This window comes from Podarcis melisellensis (assembly GCF_964234715.1).
Source record: "Podarcis melisellensis genome assembly, chromosome: 8".
Lineage (NCBI taxonomy): Eukaryota > Metazoa > Chordata > Lepidosauria > Squamata > Lacertidae > Podarcis > Podarcis melisellensis.
Window position 1 is genome coordinate 8,332,729 of NC_138540.1, and position 19,909 is coordinate 8,352,637.

General features: G+C 45.1%; 1 protein-coding gene and 1 long non-coding RNA gene across 4 annotated transcripts; one reads left to right on the forward strand and one right to left on the reverse strand.

Moving 5' to 3' along the window:
- Nucleotides 1-440: 440 nt before the first annotated feature.
- LOC309376581 lies at nt 441-2,055 on the reverse strand. Its single transcript, XR_014171240.1, has 3 exons — nt 1,959-2,055; nt 927-1,117; nt 441-584 (listed from the first exon to the last, which is right to left on the reverse strand). It is a non-coding gene; the product is annotated as an uncharacterized lncRNA (long non-coding RNA).
- A 748-nt stretch (nt 2,056-2,803) lies between these two features.
- On the forward strand, nt 2,804-19,344 carry LOC309376544 (maestro heat-like repeat family member 5). Of its 3 annotated transcripts, none has more exons than XM_081922963.1 (20): nt 2,804-3,540; nt 4,311-4,378; nt 9,390-9,558; nt 9,913-10,054; nt 10,133-10,251; nt 10,365-10,514; nt 10,920-11,062; nt 11,216-11,330; nt 11,435-11,571; nt 11,762-11,881; nt 12,015-12,129; nt 14,097-14,231; nt 14,380-14,544; nt 14,838-15,005; nt 15,114-15,218; nt 15,336-15,441; nt 15,687-15,749; nt 15,996-16,178; nt 16,268-16,436; nt 18,368-19,344. In XM_081922963.1, exons 1-19 carry the CDS (start codon nt 3,517-3,519, stop codon nt 16,300-16,302), a joined length of 2,262 nt encoding a protein of 753 aa, XP_081779089.1. In that variant the 5' UTR covers nt 2,804-3,516; the 3' UTR covers nt 16,303-16,436; nt 18,368-19,344. The 3 variants fall into 3 exon arrangements, with proteins under 3 accessions (XP_081779089.1, XP_081779090.1, XP_081779091.1); XM_081922965.1 differs by lacking the exon at nt 2,804-3,540 and adding an exon at nt 3,791-3,969; XM_081922964.1 differs by lacking the exon at nt 14,380-14,544 and having other exon boundaries at nt 2,805-3,540.
- The last annotated feature ends 565 nt before the right edge of the window (nt 19,345-19,909 follow it).

The window sequence follows — 19,909 nt, forward strand, 5'->3', positions numbered from 1 at the left end:
GGCTTCCTCGGCCAATAAAGCGAGATGAGCGCCGCAACCCCAGAGTCGTCCACTACTGGACCTAATGGTCAGGGGTCCTTTTACCTTTACACCCTCCTGCATATTTAGTTTTGTATACCACTTCTCAGTTTCCTGGTTCACCTGCAACTGTCACTTTATTTGTACTGAAACAGTCACTTGGCCCTTGAGCGGAATGTGTTTCTTCCAAGGCCTGGGAGGATTTCCTTCCCACCGGTTGTTTCCTGAATAGGATTTTCAGGTCCACCAAAAAATTGTAAGATCCACGGTCGAACATCTTCCTCTGTGGGACCGGTGGCTTCCGGTGCATGCATCCCCAGAGAGTTTGGAGGTTGAATGTCCACCACAGGTTTGGGATGGTAAGGCTTCCTTTTCACATCTTACGTCACACCAGGTCACAGGCTGGAACCGATACCTATAAAGATAGGGGAGAAAATGGGCAGGGCAATTGCATGTTCATGCAATTAATCATTTCCTGTTGTCTTTCTTGGGGTAGGATTGTCTTTGCTGTAACCACAGGGAATCTTCAGCCATGAAGCTGGGTTCATGCACAAACATGTCCTCATCTGCATCTCAAAAGGGAACAGGTAGAGGAGGAAGGAGGTGAGGTTGATGTGGTGTGAACACACTGGCATGAGCACGAGTTTGGCTGCACCGGTGTGTTTGCACTGTGCCAACCTTACTCAACCCTGCCAGCATCAGCAATGTCCGTAGTGGGAGGTCATATAAGTGCCAGGACTTTACCCTGCCCACAGTGCTAGCTGCAACCCAACATGGAAACCCTAAACATAATCCTACTAAATCTAGTTGGTTTAATAGCAATATTAGGCTAGCAAAATCTTGTGAGATCTTCCTGAAATCTCACAAGATCTCTTGAGCTCTGTAAGATCTTGCAGACGGCCACTCACCTTTTCCAGTCAGCACTGCGTCCAGTGCTTAACAGCAACTTCGTCCTGAAGCCTCCGGGTTCCCTCTGCCTCTATGTCCGAGTCCTGCCAGCTGCCTGGGGTCATTCACAGGCCGACGTGTCTCTCTTTTCTCATTTATGACGCTTATATCCAACCTGGGATCTCAGAGCAGTCTCGAAGGGGTTTCCTATCTAATCAATAAAATGACACTTAAACAAAATCACAGAATTGTAGATTTGGAAAGAACCCCAAGGGGCATCTAGTCCCATCTCCTGCAAAACAGGAATCCAATTCAAGAATCCCTTGCAAATGGCCACCCAACCTCTGTGTATAAAAAACCTCCAAAGAAGGAGAGTCCACCACCTTCTGAGGGTGTCTGAATTGATATCCCATCTTTTATATATATATATAAGATATTTATTGAGATTTTGCAAATAAAGAAAATTGCAGTATAAGAGAAGAAAAATAAAAATAAAAGGAAAAAAGATACAAAAATACAAAGAAAAGTACAAAATATGTGAAAAATAAAAAAACAATTAAAAACAAATCAATATTTTCGTGTCTTATATTCCAATTACTTGTTTCCTGACCTCCTCACACCTCCTTTTTTTGTATTCCAGTTCACATGGTTAATTCAGCAAATCCTTTCCCTCTTTGTTTTTATCTTAATTCTATATCTTAACATATTGAACTTCATATTTTCATCTAATGAGTGTTACACAATCTAATGAGTGTTATACAAATCTGAAGGTGCACACATAGCAGACACACACCCTAGAGAAAAAACAATCCTTCACCATTCAAAAATTATAAAATATTCCCTGGAAAAAAAGACACTTTCTTTGAGTTCATAGAGCAATCCTGAAGCCATCTCAACCCTCTTAATGACCCCAGATATTTACTCTGCAGTTGAAGGAAAAACCTTTCCCAATACTGTAGTTCTTTTCACTTACAAATCCTTCCAAAGCTATAAACATCTCACATAAATAGGGGTAGATCTGTGACAATGGATTCAAGAACTGAGGTATTTACCATTTCAAGGGAAAGGCTCAGACTGGTCAGGAAAGAGCAACCAGCAAACATTGTCAGGTATCATGACAAGAGACAAGCCAGTAGACAAGACTGCCTCTTTCTGTGATGCATGTATGATGCTTGTTGGGTGGGCAGCGGTTTTCAACCAGGGTGCTGTGGCACCCTTTGGTGCCTTGAATGATGGTCAAGGGTGCCGTGAGCAACACTGGCCTCTGTCCCTCTTTCTCCCCCCATGCCTTCTTGCATCTCTGCCTCCCAAAGGTTTGCGCAGCTGTTTGTTGCAGCACCCCTGGCTACAAGCTCCCCAGGCGACCGGTCCCTCTGGAGCTGGCCAGGGGGTACTTTCCAGGCCCCTGTGGGGCAGCATGAGGAGGCACCTCTCTTTGGGGAAGGGGCGGCAGCTGCGGCTGTCCAGAGGACTCCTAAAGAAAGGTGAAAGGAGAAGAGGGGACACTCCACAAGGGAAGGAGCCAGGAAAAGAACGAGAGGCTGCCAGCTCTGCAAGGGGAGACATAGCTGGGCTCCGGAGCCTCACAGAAAGAATGTAGTTGGTCAAGGGAGCCGTGGACTCAAAAAAGTAAAAAACCTCTGGGCTAAGGGAAACCCAGCCAGAGGGGTGGGGTATAAATATATTATTATTATTATTATTATTATTATTATTATTATTATTATTAATTATTATTAGCAATAAATTTAGAAATAATTTGTTGTAGTAAAGGGGCTCCGGCCACTCGCCCCTCCCTCACCTGCCCTGGGGTCAGGTTTCTGGAACAGAGGCTGGCAGCCATTTACTTTTTGACAAAACAAAAAGTTGATACACACACTTGTCTTGGCTCCTCACTTCCATGCAACATGTAAGGTGAGAAACTCTGTCGCAACAGTAAAATTAAGATCCGTCTTGCTTTGACTGGTTCCTGCCGCCGCTCATTTTTCTCTGACCCATCATGGATTTAGCCCCAACCCCAAGAAACTAGTAACTGAAGGAAGTGGGTCATGGGAATTGAAGCGTATGCTTTCTGCATACCACACACCCACTGCCAAGCAGCTCCATCTCACCTGCCCCCAACCCCATACCACCCTCTCTCCAAAAATAGACCGGGGCCACTGAGTCCTTCCCAGCAATAGAATTAGCCATACTGGAAGATTCCTAAAATGTTATTAATCCAGAGTTCAGAATTCAAAGGCCCCAAATATAAAATAAACGTTCATAAATGTACATGGCAAACACATAAGTAAGTACAGGGGAGCAATCCTGTCAGCTTCTTTAGGAGACAACAAGAGCCTGCAAAGCAGGCTACAAATAATAGAAAAAGTATTAAACTGTACATTTCAAAGAATATATATATATATATATCACCCTAGCGTTGCATGGCATTAACATTGTTCTAACCACTAGGCCACACGGACTCTCCTAGAACCTTGGCACTGAGACCGGGAATTCCATGGTCTCAACTGCCGTTGCCTAGCAACGGAGCTTGTGACCGTTTGAGGTTCCTCAGCATCCCGAGGTTGGAGGAGGTGGCCTGTAGTGACCTTCGCGCAGTCACTACAGGAGAGGATGGCGTCCCGAAGACTCCTGGAGGTAAATAGAGGTTATTTATACCCCGCCCTCCCCAGCCAAGACCGGGCTCAGGGTGGCTAACGACCAATAATAAAAACAAGTTGATTAAAATACAATTTAAAAGATTAAGATACAACATTAAAATATTAGGATGTAGCCTCTTCACAGGAGGGAAAATGAAGTAGAAAGAGGGGGAGGGAATCAAACTGACTCTAAGCCAAAGGCCAGGTGGAACAACTCTGTCTTACAGGCCCTGCGGAAAGAGATCAGATCCTGCAGGGCCCTGGTCTCATGAGACAAAGCGTTCCACCAGGACGGAGCCACTGTTGAGAAGGCCCTGGCTCTGGTTGAGGCTAATCTAACTTCCTTAGGGCCTGGGACCTCTAGGGTGTTGCTATATATGGACCTTAAGGTCCCCCGTGGGGCATACCGGGAGAGGCGATCCCGTAGGTATGAGGGTCCTAGCCCATGAAGGGCTTTAAAGGTCAAAACCAGCACCTTAAATCTGACCCTGTACTCCACCGGGAGCCAGTGCGGCTGGAAAAGCACTGGGTGAATATGCTCCCATGGCAGAGACCCCGTGAGGATCCTGGCTGCAGCATTCTGCACCCGCTGGAGTTTCTGGGACAGCTTCAAGGGCAGCCCCGCATAGAGCGAATTACGGTAGTCAAGCCTGGAGGTGACCTTCTCATGGATCACTGTGGCCAGGTCGGGGCGGGAAAGGTAAGGGGCCAACTGCTTGATGGGTGTAATCCATTCTGACGTTCCTGTTTCTCTTTTCTCATGGACAGGGAATTGATTTTGATGAAGATCAAATAACAGAAATCAGCCTGGAAGATGGGGAGGATCTTCCTCCAAGGTAATCCTGTGCTAATCCCCTCCCCCATAATCAATTGCTTTTTTAAAAAACCCCGGTAAGAATAAGGTTCAAAGTACTGATGGAGCCTAGAGAAAGGGGCGGGTTCGCAGCCCCAAACCTCAAGCTGTATTTTGAGGCTGCATGCACGACATGGCTGAAAGATTGGATGTTACTGACAGATACTGAAATCTTAGACCTGGAGGGCTGGGACAAAGTTTTCGGGTGGCATGGCTACCTGGGTCACGATAAAATAAAAGCACATAGAGGATTCACTAATCATTTGGTGAGAAAGGCCCTTTTCGAAGTCTGGGAAAGAAATAAAACAATAGTAACAGCCAAAACTCCCTGGTGGCTATCACCTATAGAGTCATCAGCCTTGCATAGAAGCAATATGAAAGCTAGCTGGCTAACATATAGGGAACTTGTAGAAGAGATAAGAGATTGCCCGACAGTAAAGAAATTTGAAGAATTAAAAGAGAGGGGGGTGAATTGGTTAGAATATTTCCAATTAGGAATAATATTTGAGAAGGATAGTAAGCTTAAGGTGTTTGATAAAAAAATATCGGTATGGGAGAAAGAAATTTTATATAACAACCAACAGACTCTCTCAAAAATATAAAAACTGTTACAAAATGGGAAAATAGAAAAGGAGGAAAAAGGCGACACTATTAAAAATGGGAACAAGATCTGGGCCACCCAATTGAATATAATGAATGGGAAAGACTATGGACAAAAAATATAAATTTTACAGCATGTTACCTAATAAGAGAGAACTATATGAAAATGCATCACAGGTGGTACCTTGCACCAGAAAGGCTTGCAAAAATGAATAAAACATAATATGAATGAATGAACTTTATTATGGTCACAGACCAGGATAAAAAAAAACTACAACATATAAATAAAATAGCAGTTGGGATTTTTTTTAACTGATAAATGTTGGAGCAGGTAAGAACAAGGAAACAAGCATAGGATAAAACACCTGAATAAAATACAAGATTAAACACGGATAATGGATGGATAAAAAATGATAATTAAAACAGATAAGAACTAAAAACAAATAAAAACATGCAGTTAAAACAACTGTAAGAGCGTTAAGAACTAAAAGACTCGCAGTTAAAACAACTATAAGAGGCTGCAGAGTAGAAGCCTCTGAAATAGAGGACACTCACAAAATTAGAAACTGATGTGCAAATATGGTTAAAACAGACAATTAAAACAATGTACAACAATAAATTTAGAAACAATGTGCAACAATAAACTATCCCAGGGTGGAGTTTGGGAATCCAAAGGGGACATAATTATAATTTGTTCGGCTTTATTCTGTTTTGTTATTGGTATGAAACGTGGGAAATTCGTGGAAGGGAATATTGGTTGATCTTAGAAAAATGTTTTAAGAATGAGTATTGATGTATAAGTATTGGTGTTTAAGTTTGGATAAGGCAAAACTGGTTTTTAAAATGAACTAAATTAAATGAAAATAAGGTTAGCAAAAATAAATTGAGGAAATGGACTAAAGAAAAAAAGTAAAATAATAATGTGTTAAAATTATTAAGTTAAGGTTGAGAAATAAGTAATAAGGATTTGCTGAGTTAACAATTTAAATTGGAATACAAGAAGGGGAGGTGTGAGGAGGTCTGAGAAATAAGGTAAAAGAAAATAAGCAATTGAAAATTTATGTGTTTTTATTTTTGTATGTTGGTTATTTTTTGTTTATTTTTGTTTTTGTTTTATTATTGGAAATGCAAATAAACATTTAATTTTTAAAAAAAACCTATCCCAGGGAGTTGACTCAGAGTCACCCATGGAACCGAGTTTGGGAATTTTCATGCCGGACTATTTTGAGTTGGGCGATGGTCTGCGCCTACAGATTTGTACAGAGAATCTGGCGACCATCCAGGCAACCATCTTCTGATCTTTGCCTAACAGCAAAAGGTCAAATTTTTGCTTTTGCGGGAGGTCGGCGAGCCTCACTATTAGGGGATCAATTAACTTACTATGTGCCTCTTCGTAAAAGGGACATTTAAAGAACAAGTGTTCTGGGCTTCCTATCTCTCTCAATGGACAGGTGCAAAGTCTCTGAGCATAGGGGACTTTTCTAAAGGCTCCATCCAGGACCGGCGAGGGAAGAACCGCGCTTCTGGCAAGTGTAAAGGCCCTTCTTGCATTTCTAGATACGAGAAAGAAGAGCTATGCTGCCGGTGCAGCTATATCTCTCTCAATTTCTCCAATTTTATAGTCGGGGCACCTTGCACAGTCCTGTTGTCTCTTGGTATCTAATATTCTTTGCCTGACCGTGGCTTTTGCCTGGCCCAAGCCCAGACTTAGAAGGGCTTGAGGGGCAAAACCCAGTTTCTGGAGGGTGTTCAGAACTGAAGTCTGCCAGCCTGACTGGAATTGGTCACAGAGGATCAGTGGGGCTATCCCTCGGGGGAGCAGATTCAATGTCAGCCATTTGTAGATTGATGTTAGGCAGATGCTAGCCTCCACTCTCATCATCCTCGTTTCCAATCTCACCCATGCGTTTGAGACACATCTGGGGACTTGGAGGAGAGCTCTAAGAAGTCTAGATTGAAATCTCTCAAGGGGGGAGAAAGCAGACGAAGACGGACCCAAAAAGGAACCATACAGGAGTTGTGCAAAAGTTTTGGCCTTGTATAATTTTAGAGCTGCGGGGACGAAGAAGCCCCCTTGTGCTCTGAAGAATTTAAGAATACAATTTGCGGTTTCCCCCCGCTGAATTCCCGATGGAGTTTATGTGTAGTTTGTTGGTTTCTGAGGCCTGTACCACCATTCCTAGATACTTGTAGTTTGTGACTTCTTCTAATTTATGGCCTTGGAGTTCCCAGCTTCTAAGCTTTGGTTTTCCCCCCAAAAGCGAGTATCTTGGTCTTTTGATAGTTGATTTTGAGACATTCAGATTCACAGTATGCTGCGAGCTTTCTTAGTGCTCTTTTGAGTCCAGTGGGGGTTCTAGATAGAATTACCGCATCATCGGCATATAGCAGGACCGAAATATGCCGATTTGCAAGCTTTGGCAGGTGGAGTTCTGAGTCATTGAGTGCAGATACTAAGTTATTTAGATAGAAATTAAATAGTAGAGGGGCCAATAGGCACCCTTGCCCGACACCTTTGAAGGTTTTAATTGGGTCCGTTAGGTGTCCTAGTTAGGTGCACCTGACTCTAAGAGCCGTGTTTGCGTGCAGTGCCTGGATTAAAAGTAGAAGCCTTCTATCTATATTGGTACCCTGGAGCCTGTCCCAGAGTCTGGTTCTGGAGACTGTATCAAAGCCTGCTTTTAGGTCGACAAAGGCAGTGTATAGTGAGGCCTGTCCTCCTGATTTGTAATTGCCGATGAGATGTTGTAGCCCAGGTCTGAAGCCCGCTTGTTCTATTGCCAGGATATCTTCATTCTCTAGCCATTCTGTAAACTTATTAAGGAGGTGCTTTGCGTAGAGTTTACTGATCAAACTTAATAAACTAATTGGCCTATAATTCGCTGGGTCCCCTCTGTTCCCCTTTTTATAGATTGGAACTATCCTGATAGGGAGGGGAAAGGAGGCTCGTTTGACATGGCTTCTAGGTTTTCCAGGAATAGCTCCTGTTCTAAACTTGCTTCAGGTCCCTCTTTGGCTAGCTCAGCTTGTTTTAGTTCTGTTGCTAGGTCCACTCCCTCACCTCCAATGTTAGTTTTTTCCTCCCTTCCAATCCAGGTGTGGTCAATAGACCACTCATGAGAATGGAGGTTTCCTGGATTATTTGCTTCATCAGCCTTGGGATGGAAGTAGGTTGAAATTTTGGCCTGTTTTTTCTTTGGGGGAGTTGTTACAGGTTGTAAAGGTGAAATCCCCAGTTCTTTGCAACATTGTCTTGTAAGTACCATCTTCGTACTCAGAAATAAATGGGGCTATTTTAGCCAACCCACAACTTTATGGGCTTTTCAAGGTAGGTGGTTCAAAGTTGATTTAAGTAGCTTTAAAAGGGAGGGGAGATTTAAAAGTCCACCCGACAGCTCCCGGAGTCCTTTACTGATAAAAGTTGGCAGATATTTTCATAGGTTGACCTTTTTATCAGGGTAATTTGATCATTAGAGCTCCTACTCACTCAGCAGAGACTCAGTTGAGACTTGACCTGGCGTCATCTTCCCCAGAAGCTCATATAATAATAAGTGCTGGAGATGCAATATACAAAAAGGAACCTTCTAACATATGTGGTGGACATGCCCCGAAATTGGGAAATTTTGGAGCATGATCCACGAAGATATAAAGAAAATATTAAGAATATCATATAGTAAAAGGCCAGAGGCATTCCTTTTAGAAATTTTAAATGACTATATTGCAAAAGACAAAACTAAATTTTTCTTGTACGCAACGTTTGCAGCAAGAATCCTGGTGGCTAAGTACTGGAAAGGGAATCAGTTACCCACTAGGGGAGAGTGGCTATGTAAGCTCTCAGAATACTTAGAATTAGCCAAATTGACAGACATAATAAGACAAAAACCAAAAAGTGAAGTAAAAAAAGAATGGGAGTGCCTAAATGAATACCTCAAAAGTCAAGGTTCGAGGACAGAAATCTGGCTGAGTCTGGAATAACCTTGTGAAGTGAAAGGATATGAAAGAGGGATTTTTATCCAGATGTTAGGATAGAGGTGATAAAGAAAACAGGAAGACACAATGTGAGATAAAGGAGGTGCTGTGGGATTGGTGGAAGTCAGTGTCTTGTTGTTGTTGTTTTAGTGTTTATAATAGTAACTTGTAAGAAATGGATTAGGTTTTTTATTTGTTTTTTGTTGCTTTCTTTAGTTTTCGAATGTTGATTTTTGTGTGTTGTATATTGTTATTTTTAGATATCTTTCGTGTTGTTGTTGTGTGGAAAATACTAATAAAATTTATTTAAAACAAAACAAAACAAAAAACCCCGGTCCATTTCTATGTTGGTGGTGCTTGGGGTCTTTGAAGGATGGGAGGCAATAAAACCATTTTACAAAAGTGCTACTCCTCTCTCCCCTCAGCATCCCAACCACAGCTTCTCTGGATGCGGCTGATCTTCTTACTGAAAGCGACAGCAGGGACCAGCTGAAGACCAGACTTACGGAGGTCGTCGCAACGATGAAGAGTGGGAAGATCCGAAGGAAGGCGCTCCGAGATCTTTCCGCCTTCCTGCAGAAGATCCAGGAATCTGTGAGTTTCTGAAGGGAATAATTGCAATCATGAAGGCCTGTCAAGGCCTTCAGGCTGCTGCTTCTAGGCCCACCCTGCAAGGTGCCCAAGGGACAATCAGGCAGCCCAGCACTTACCCTCCATCCCTCATGGGCCTACAGCAGGGCCATAGCAGAACGAACCCCAGTGAGTAAAACAGCTGAGAAAAAGAAGTGAACATCAGGAAAAGAGGGGTGGGGAGTCAAAAAGAAATGGTTTTTTTCTGCATAGGATGCTAAATGTTTTGGAATGTTTGGAAGATTTAATTAAAATGTTCTAGGAAAAATGGTGATGGGTTGCTTCTCTTATCAGTCACTTCTCTTGGTTTCTTCTCAGCCATCAGTAGCGGTTCCTGCATCCTCCTTTGGCCAACTGGTGGCGATTTCCTGTCTTTGTGCGTTGGATCCAGACCCGGAGAGCAGGCAGCGGGCAGCAGAGGCTCTCTGCCATCTTCTGCCCATCCTGCGGTGCAACGAAGGTAAGACTAGAAGAATGTATCCCAGCATGGGGTGGGGGTGAGCAAGACCCAAACTAACCCTTTGGCTTTACTTTGCAGAGATGCTGGAACGAACGTCATGGAACCATATACTTATCACCAGAGCTGAGAAGGTCCTCAAATCCACCGGAGGACCGGTTCCTGAATTGTTCGTGAATAATTGTTACCATCTTGCCAGGGTAAGTCGCTGTCTCTCAAGCCACATGTTCTGGGTTCTGCAGAGGCAGCACCTGGGCTTTCTGCTCCCCAGCCCTGACATGTGGGCATCTCTGACCTTCCTCTCTTGCTTCAGGTCTTTGGCGCCTTTCTCCCTGCGGAGCAGCTCTTGGAGGCCATGTGCTTCCTGGCCAGAGACCTGGTTGTCGAGAGCAGCTTCAACCCGTTGGATATCTCCCACTTACTGCAAGAATTCATCAAGCAGTTTGGCGGCACAAAAGTGGAGGTAAGGCATCTGCAAAGGTAGGAGAGAAGAAGATTCTCTGCTTTGGTGTAGGGGAGGCCACTTCATGCCATTGGGTGGCCAGGACACATGTTAGTTGAGAGGGGCCTGGCAATGTCAGGACAAGAACCTCAGCCAAGGGTCCTGAGAAAAATGGATTCAGGGATGGGGAATCCTCCTCCTTCTGGGAGCAGGCTGGCAAGCTTCTTCTCTTGGCCCACAATGGATAGGGGAACTGGCGCCCTGGAGCTGCCTGGGTCCAATACTCCCCAGGACCCTGAGTGGTACCTTGGAAGCAAAAGGCTGTGGTGGCACAGGTCCCTCTTTCAGTGAGGGATGGAGGGATCTGCCTGCAGACAGCCCCGCTTCCTTGTACTCTCCAAGCAACCCTCTCCTTTTCTCTGACAGGTGAAGGTGCTGCTGGAGGCCTTCTATAAGATCAGCCAGGGGCCTACAGTGCAAGGCAGAAGCATGGCCGTCTTCGCTTTGTCCATATTGTCACACCACCACCTGGACAAAGTGGTTGAATACCTCCTCCAGTTTCCCTTCAGGTATGGAGCCCTCCAGGTTCTACTGGGCTAAGGGGGAGGTTGGCAAGCTGCAGGGCTTGCTCAGAAAGCCCTTGCTGCCATTTCCTCTCTCTGGAGCATGGCAGCAAGCAGAAGACTTGAATCTGACCATTGCTTTTGTTTTTGCATTCACAGAGACTGCGAGAGAGTATGGAGGGAGGTTCTAGCATCGGCCAACCCAGAACAACTGATCCATCTCATGGCCGAGCAGATTTACCAAAGCCCCTTGGCGGAATCTGCCACCGAAGTGGTAAGGACCACCTGCTTTCTGGCTTCTTTCCCAGGGTGATATCTAGGGATTCCTGTATTCTGCAGGAAAGCAGATAAAGTAACTTGCACCTCTCTCTCTTCCAGCAACATCTCACCAGCCTGTTGCACGCCATCCTCAGGATGGAGGACTTCAAGGCAGCTGTGCACCAGAACTTCCCACAGCTGCTGATCGCTCTCCTGGGGATGGTTATGAACTTCCACTATGATCAGGAATTCCTCGGGTGAGTAGTGTGTTGCAAAGGGACCAATGGAGTCCTTTCCCCTTCAAGCTCGGGGGGGGGGGGTTCCTGTCCAGCTTGGTTTTGCAAGGGAGGCTCTCCTTCAGGCGGCTGCTAGGGAGGAGGGATGGGGAAGGAATTTGAGTGTGTAGCAATGACCCTCCTGGTAAAACTGGCCTTGCTTTGGTTCCAGAGGGGCTAAGGAAGTTCTGCACCTCCTTCTTGGCACCACTGGAGAGCAAGTGGAGGCGGCCATCGTTGACCAACTTTTCTGCCGGGAGACTTTCAGCCAGGGGTTGTCTGCCATGGTGAGGTAAGAGGAAGAACGCGGTGACCTTCCCCAGTGGTCTGGCAAACGGAGCTGAAGGCACGGGGTCGGACTGTGCCCCTGTTTGCTTTCTGCGGTGTCTTTCCCTTCCTTACCGAGATCTCCTTCTCCATTTCAGAGCCGTTGGAAAGCAACGCTGGTGGATCCCTCCCATGGTGGAAAATATCATCGCTGCTCTTGAGGACCGGGAGTTTGCCGGAATGCCACAAGTCGCGGCAGCTATCTACATCGAGGTGAGGGGGTCTGACGCGGGAGGAAATGGGTGCAGCAAGGAGGCCCTGGCTTGGTTTCTGCCAAGTGTTTTTTTTTAAAAAAAATAATATTTATTAGAGTTTCCAATTATAACAATATAAAAAAAACCAAAACATTCCAATTTGTAATCTTATTTTCCATAACATTTTTCCAAGACTTCCCCTCCCCTCCCCCTCTTGTATTCCAATTCTTACAAATAAATTCAGCAATTTCTTATCCCAAGTTTTGAACTTATTGTCATTAACCCAGTTTAAAAATATTTTCCCATCTCCTAAAATCGACCTGTTCCCTTCCACGCGTTCTTCCCTTTAATATACATAATAGATTAAAAAATAATAAAATAAAATATAATTTTACGCCCTTTGGATTCCAAATTTCCCTCCCCCTTTTCCCGGTTGCGTTCCCAATATTTATCAACATCTGATGTCTTCCTGGAGCTCCCACATTTATTTAAGCCATAGTCCTTTACCAGTCATCTTTAATTTTAAATGTCCAATCTTGGAAGAAGTCTATCTCAAAAAGGTCCATTTTTTCCATCCAGATTTTTATATACTTGGGAGTAGAAACTCCAATTTTACTTCTTTTTACTTTTTCAAATCTGGATGTCCCAAATGTTCCCACTTCCAACTTTGTCCAATTCTTGTTGTTCATGTTGTTCTTGTTGATCTCTCTCCTCTTTTTCTCCCTTTTCTCTTCCTGTTTTCCTGCACAAATGTTCTAATTCCAAAAGCCTCTGAATTCCTCTGCAATGGCTCTGTTATTCAGGAACAAAACATAATGCCAAGTCCCTTCCATTCTTCAATAGATAAGTCTATTGTCTGCTTTAAGTATGTAAGCCTCTGTAGCCAAAATAGTATTCCATTTCTGCAGTTTCCCAGGAGATAAAAAGTTCTGTTCAGATTCAATGCCAACAACTTGTAATATCCCTCAGTTCCTCTAGGTGGATTGCAATAACTCAGTTCCCTTCCAGATCACGTCCACCAATCAAAGTAACTTCTTATTCCTTGTTTTAAACATTTTAAAACCAAATTGTAACAAATGTAACCGGCAAAGTCCTCGTAACAAAGTTCTCATTTTTGTTCTTCTGCTTTGACAGCTCTTTGACAGCTGTCAAAACCTCTCCTTGTCTTCTCCCGGCGCTCTATAGAAAACGCTCCCAGGTTCCGTGGGGGGGTTACTTTTTTGATCCAATTCCACTATTCTCCTCCAGCTCAGTCTTATAACTTTCCATCGCGAAATTTAGTGACTTTATCAAAATAGGGTTGCGCTCGATCTTAGATATTAAATCCATTACTTTAGCTCCTCTACAACAGGGGGGGGGGCTGACTTCCTTTTTACGCCTCCCCCGCTCGTTCCGAATTTTTTATAAATTTATCGCCTTTTTTAATCCAAGTTCCAATTACTCACGGGTTGTACTTTAAGTCCGAATTTCCAATAGAAGAAGTCAGCGCTCTCCGTCGAATGGCATGCGGCTTCACTCGGCAGGGGAAGCGGAGGACTCAAAGCACCACCCCCCCTCCGTCACCCGTTCCGTAGCCTTTAAAAAGGCTCCTTCGCGGGTCGGGGGGGCTTAAAAGGTGCCAGCCGAGTCACCATGTCCATGGGTTTCAGCGCCCATGGTTTTTAAGGGTCCCCGCGTCGCCGGCGCGGTAGGACCCAGCCCCTGCCGAGCAGGCTCCCTCCGGAGCTCGGAGGGAGTCCGCCATTCGGCGATGGCGCCAACCCGGAAGTCCGGTTTCTGCCAAGTGTTGGGCTACTTTGAGCCTAAGGACTGTTTCCTGTTTTAGTACTCCTCAGAGTAGACCCATTGGATTTGATGTACATGACAAACTTTGGTGCATTCACTTCAGTGGGTTTGCTCTGTGCAGAATTGCAAATGATGAGTAAAAGGAGAACCTGCCTCAGCCTCTCATCCCTGAAGTGTTTCTTTCTCTTTGGGCCTCTTTAGCTGCTCAGCTGCCATCTGGAGGTCTATCCCTGTGAAGATACACTGGAGCACCTCCTCAACTGGCTGGCACACGACCACCTGCAAGTCCGGAAGCTCAGCATCAGAGGGATATCCCTGCTTCTGGACTCTGACATGGCAAGTGATGCTCAGAGGGAGGGAGGGGGGGTACAGATCTCAATTCTAATCATGGTCCAGCACTCTTTTGCTGGCACAATACTGAAGGGCCTGTGCTAAAAGGCGTGAGGCCTTTCAGACCTTTGAAAAGATTCTCTCTTTTGTGTAGGACCCTTCGCTTCTGCGGCTGTTGCTGCTGGATTCCCTCCCTTCTGCAGAAGCCGATGTCCTCCCAGAGTTGATAGAGCTGGTAGACCAAGCCTACCATTCCAGGGAGCTGGGAGAAGAAGACCTGAAGATGCTGGCGGCAACCTACTGCGGTCTGGCTGCCCATGTGAGTACGAAGGAAAACATGACATCACACCCGGTGGAGGAGGAATGCTTTGGAAGAGGAAGGGTGGGGTTTAGACTAGCATGCAGCGGAGATGTTCTGGCTTCAGGAGGGTGTTCATCTGGAGCACCTTCTCTTGGAAGCCTGCCTGGAAAACGCAGGGGGAGAGTCACCCCTGCCCCCAGTCTCCCCCAGGAGGAGGATAGGGGGCTGAGCAGCCTCAAAATACCCCAGTGGGCAGGGGAAAGAAAAGTGATCTGATGAGAAGCACAACCTCTGATATTTTCTGCCTACAGGAGGAAGCCTCCGTCCGGGCATCAGCCATCCAACATCTGGGGCTGCTTCGGGGCTGGGTGAGAGACCAAGGGCTTCCCATCATAACAACAACAACAGAAGAAGAAGAAGCCATTCACGAACTGGTTGTGGTCCTCATTCACCTCGAAGACGAGGACGAGGTGGCCAAGGTGAGGGCCAAAGAGGTGGACTTACACAGTAGGAGGGAGGGATTTTTCTCAGGAGCTTTCAAGACTATGTACCGCAATTTGTAACCCTCTTCTCTTCTTGTGTTGCAGGCCGCAAGGAGGGCTCTTTCCCATCTAGCCCCACAAGTGAAGTGGTGGGCTCATCCCAACAAATTTAGCCTCCACTTTGCTCTGCACCAGGCTGCCAAGCATCTGGTAAGCTCCCTCTGCTTCGTTGGCAGCTTTGCCCAGGCATGTCTCTGGGAGTGCAAGGCTCTTCTGCCGTGCTCTCAAGCCTCTCTGATGCCACTTCTCCTTTGTCTTTGCCCACAGAGCAAGACCTTCAGCAAGGACATCCTTCGGAGTGCTGCCTTAACATGTACGAAGCCGTCCGCCAACAGGCTGCCATCAGTCTCCAGGGTGGCAGCTCTGCTTCTGGGTAAGTCAAGCAACGTCCTTCCCTGGTAGGGATGGACAGAAACGTCTTGGTAACGATGGCAGGGAGGATGGACAAGTCCCCAGGCCAACTGCTAGGTAGGCCTCCATCTGTGCCCAGATCTTGCTCTGAGTGCTCCGCGAGGGTGGAGGCCTCTAGAGCATACCTGTCCCCCTGCCGAGCTGCCTCTGTCTCTGCTTGCTTTGCATTAAGATGACGTCCCTTTTCTTGCCTCTTTCTCTCTCTAGGTCATCTGGTTTTCCGGGATGCCAGTTTCATCCACGATCAAGACATGGCATCCTATGGAACATGTGAGTGAGACGTATGGAGGGCAGGGAGGGATGCTTCTGCTGAGAAAGGTCTTCAGGGGAAGGCAAATTCCCAGCTGTATGTTCAGACAGAGGTGCCACAAGATAAACATGCAACGAGAATTGTAATATGACTTCACTGCTCTCTCTCACACACAAACACACCTGACAGCTGTTTTCATATTGTTGATGGATGGCTCTTTTCCTGTGTATCTCCGCCTTGCTCAACCTTTCTCCCTTTCCACTCAGGGCTGGAAGAGATGCAGCAGCACGAGGAAGAAGGGCTCAGGCAGACAGGGAGGAGCTGCCTGAACATCATGCAGCGGGCCTATAAACATCGGAAGAAAGGCAGGGTCCAGCGCTTTTTGAGGAGGCTGCTCCACTGCGTTCACAGGGAACCTTACCCGCAGGACTTCCTGAGCTGCATGCCAGGTGAGTGAGGCATCTGGTGGGCTATTGGGACATCTGGTGGGTTGTTTGGATGGGGCGTTTCTCAACGAGCCCCTTTCTCCTCCTGATAGAACATCCGCAGCAGCGCCAGGCCAAGGCAACGTAACACCAGAGTTGTGCTGCAGAGATACCATCTTCTGCTCTCCGCGGGATCCAGTCTGGACCAGCGCCCGGAACATCAACATCATCAGGATGGACCAAGAGGAGTGGTGCTGCCCTCACGACCCTCCGTACACAGCGGTAGGAAACCTTTTTGTTGTTGTCGTTGTGTTTCTTGTTGATGTTGTTTTCTGACTGTTGATTTTCTTGATTTTGAATCTCAGGGTGGTTCACAACACCAAGTATACGAAGCACAGAATACATAATAAGAATAATCACTGCACAAAATTCATAATAAAAATATCAGAACATAATATAAATTAAAATAATAAAAACATACTAAAAATGGCCACAAGACTAATGTTTGCACACTAATAAACAATACAAGAGCCCTGAAACAACACTCCAGCCCACAAATACAAACTCTAAATCAGCATAACACATTTAACAATCATTTTAAACAACCCCACCTTCTTGAAGAAGGCGGATATATTAGATTTAGAAGGTTGGAATACGAGGTTTGGATGGCACGCCTACCTAACATACAACAAAGTGGCAGTGCATAAGGACTTTTAAAATCATATAGTCAGAATTTCATTATACAAGATCTGGGATATGTACCACAGACTATTAGAGCCCAAAATACCCTGGTGGGTATCCCCAGTGGAGATGATAACGGTAAAAAAGACAAACATGGACACAAATTGGGCAACTTACCAACAATTAATAAAGGTAGAACAGGGCCAATTAAAAATTGTATGAAGAAATTAAACAGTATTGTAACGGCTGGATTCAATATCACCAAATAGTGCATATATTTAATCAGGATAAGAAAATTGGTTTTGGAGAAAAGAAGTCATTATTACAAAAGGAATTAGGAACAATGTACCATATATGGTGGGGTGTAAGGAGATAAAAAGCTTTTGGAACAAAGTTCATGAAGAAATCATTAAGATTTTTTAAAAAACCATTCAATAAGAAACCAGAAGCGTATGTTGCAAACCTATAAGGAATACCTGTTACCCATTTAAAATATGCTCAAGAATCGACAGACACAGCAATGGTTATCATTTATAAGGGCCTGTAATTTTGGCAACTCGTCCTCAATAGTGTTTTTGAGGTCATGAAACTTCACTCTGCATTTGCCTTCCGGGACTATTTTACAAAAACCTCCTGATTTGGCGAGGAGATAGTCAAGAGCAAGTCTATTAGCTGCTGCTATCTGGTTCAAATCCTCAATTTCAGACTGCAACTGTCGGAGGATATGTGTAGTGGCATTGATGGTTTTCTCCAACCTGCATGTTAGGGCAAATAGTGCTTCACGATTTTGTTCAGCCACAACTCCCGGATGTATGCCGATGGTGAGGAAGCTAACGAAGCCTCCACCAACAGCACCCACAGACCAGGCCAGGAAAATCTCATCATTGCACTGTTCCCCTTGGACTTCTCTCCTCTTTCTGTTTCTAAGAGAGGGTAGAGAAGGAAAAGCCTCCACAGTCACAGGGAAAGTAAAGGCACCTATTCCCACACACTGATAATCACCAGGGTGGTAATTAGTGGCTAGTCCATTATACAAGAACCAAAGATTGGGGTCCTTGATCAGCCAGCCAGAGCAGATGGATCCCTGTCCAGTGAAGTTGACTGGGAAAGTACGGGTACAGATCTGAGGATGTGGTGTTGCTTTGGTAAGAGGCGTTGAAGGAACCCCACAACCAAAACTTAGCAGTGCACTGTGTGTAATTTCCCAGCCAACTTTTATGTTGGTGGTGCTGGACATGCGGCCAATCTTTCCATTTGGCGTTCCATGATCCAGAGGCGTAACAACAAAAGCACAAGCCTTGGGTGGTTCTGGAGAACCGGAAATATCGGTAGGAGGTATCATTCATTTCAGAAGGAGGTGTCACGAAAAGGCCACTTTGATTATACAATGTCAGGGTCCCTGATTAGTCCTGGGATGAGGGACATGTCAGCTACCTTTCTAGGGTGTTCATAATAAAGGGTGACATTTTCTCCATGTATTTGAAGCATCTGCTTAGCATTCTTTAAAAAAACATTTTCTTTTTCTCCTCAAGGTCAAGATGCACATCAGGGTTAACATCAACTTCATCATGATCAAGGAACTCCATGGGTTCAAGGAGCCCAAGGATATCAACAATTCCTCCTGGGTAGTAAAAGAAGATAAGAAGGAGAACAGTTATTATTACTGTAAGAAGAACTGGAGGTAACCAAGACCAGAGCATACCTGGAGAGTGAGCCAACCCTCTGTTCAGCCACACCCAGTAGAGCCTCTTAGTGGTCCCCGGGTTCTAGTCAAACTGGAGTGGTCAATTCACACTGTATACACCCTGCTATTGCTACTCAAAAAGGGTTTGTGGGTGGTGGAGGAAAGAAGGCTACTGTGGCCAGTATGGTGGGAGGAAGTGCACCTTGGGGTGGTGGGTGAGAGAACCCAACTACGGTTCTTTTAGGTTCCCCGGGCATTTACCTCCTATGATAGGTTGGTCTTGGCCGAAACCCTTCTAAGGGTATATGGGTATATGCCACAGCTGCCTTGGTAATGTTTGTACCCAAACGGGTGTGTACCAATCATGAAAATACAAGGGGATATGACATCCGTAATCCTCCAACAACTCTACTCACTTATCAATTATGTTCCTTAGCCCATCCACATTCCTTACTACTATCTGTACAGCTGGTCTGTATTTAAATCTGGCACAAATTGAGGGCTGGCTGATAATTCAACTGGTAAAGATCCTCCCATCTGCCGGTGCAGTTCCTCAATCTTTGGGTGTGCATAGACTCACTGGCTTCCGGTGCAGTGAGAGCAGACAGGGTGTCTGGGGCTCGTGCCCTAACCCCACTCCCGGTGGGGCTAGGGGCAGGGGTTCCTGGTGATCTTCAACTTCAGGGGGTCCAAAGGATTCTGCTCACAGTTCCAATGACCCTCAGACCGCTTCAGATGAGAATGATCAATCCAGGAGGTCACCTCGGCCACTTTCACCATAGTAGGCGTTGCAAGCAAGATGGCATATGGACCACGCCACTTAGGAGCCAAACATATCTTTTAATTTATAAAATCCCTGATCTTCTAATTTATTCCACCAACCAGGCTCCCTTTGACCCTCCTGCATATATTTTAACGGCATCCACCTTGAGTATGTTGGCATCCATTTTGTATTCCAGTTCTTCCGGATTCCTAACGTAGTTTTCCTTGGTCCTATTGTCTTCTTAAAAGCCGTGTTAATATCTCTGTTAATATCTCTGTTAAATAGCCCTATTCCTTCATTTATTTCATTCTCCAGTCTTATCCATTTAATCCCTTCCTTATATTCAATATCTATTAGATTTTTCAATTGGAATGTTTCATAGTAAAATTCTAAGTTCAGTATTCCCCATCCCATCTCTTCTTGAGATGAATAATTTACTATGTCTGGGGTTCTAACTCTTTTACTTCCAAAAATCCAATTTTAAAATACCTTATTCCATGTTTTGAACCATATTTTCCTAATGGGTAGTGTAATTACTTGAAATAAATATAATAATTTCGGTACCAAAAACATTTTAACTGCTCTAACCCTACCTAGAATAGATAAATTCTTATTATTCCACGACTT

Bases quoted from the DNA above. Each gene is read 5' to 3' on its own strand.
- LOC309376544 (XM_081922963.1), top strand. From the start codon at position 3,517: ATGGCGTCCCGAAGACTCCTGGAG. The intron at 10,055-10,132 runs GTAAGACTAGAA...TTTACTTTGCAG, and splicing joins CATCCTGCGGTGCAACGAAG to AGATGCTGGAACGAACGTCA. The intron at 11,572-11,761 runs GTGAGTAGTGTG...CTTTGGTTCCAG, and splicing joins TATGATCAGGAATTCCTCGG to AGGGGCTAAGGAAGTTCTGC.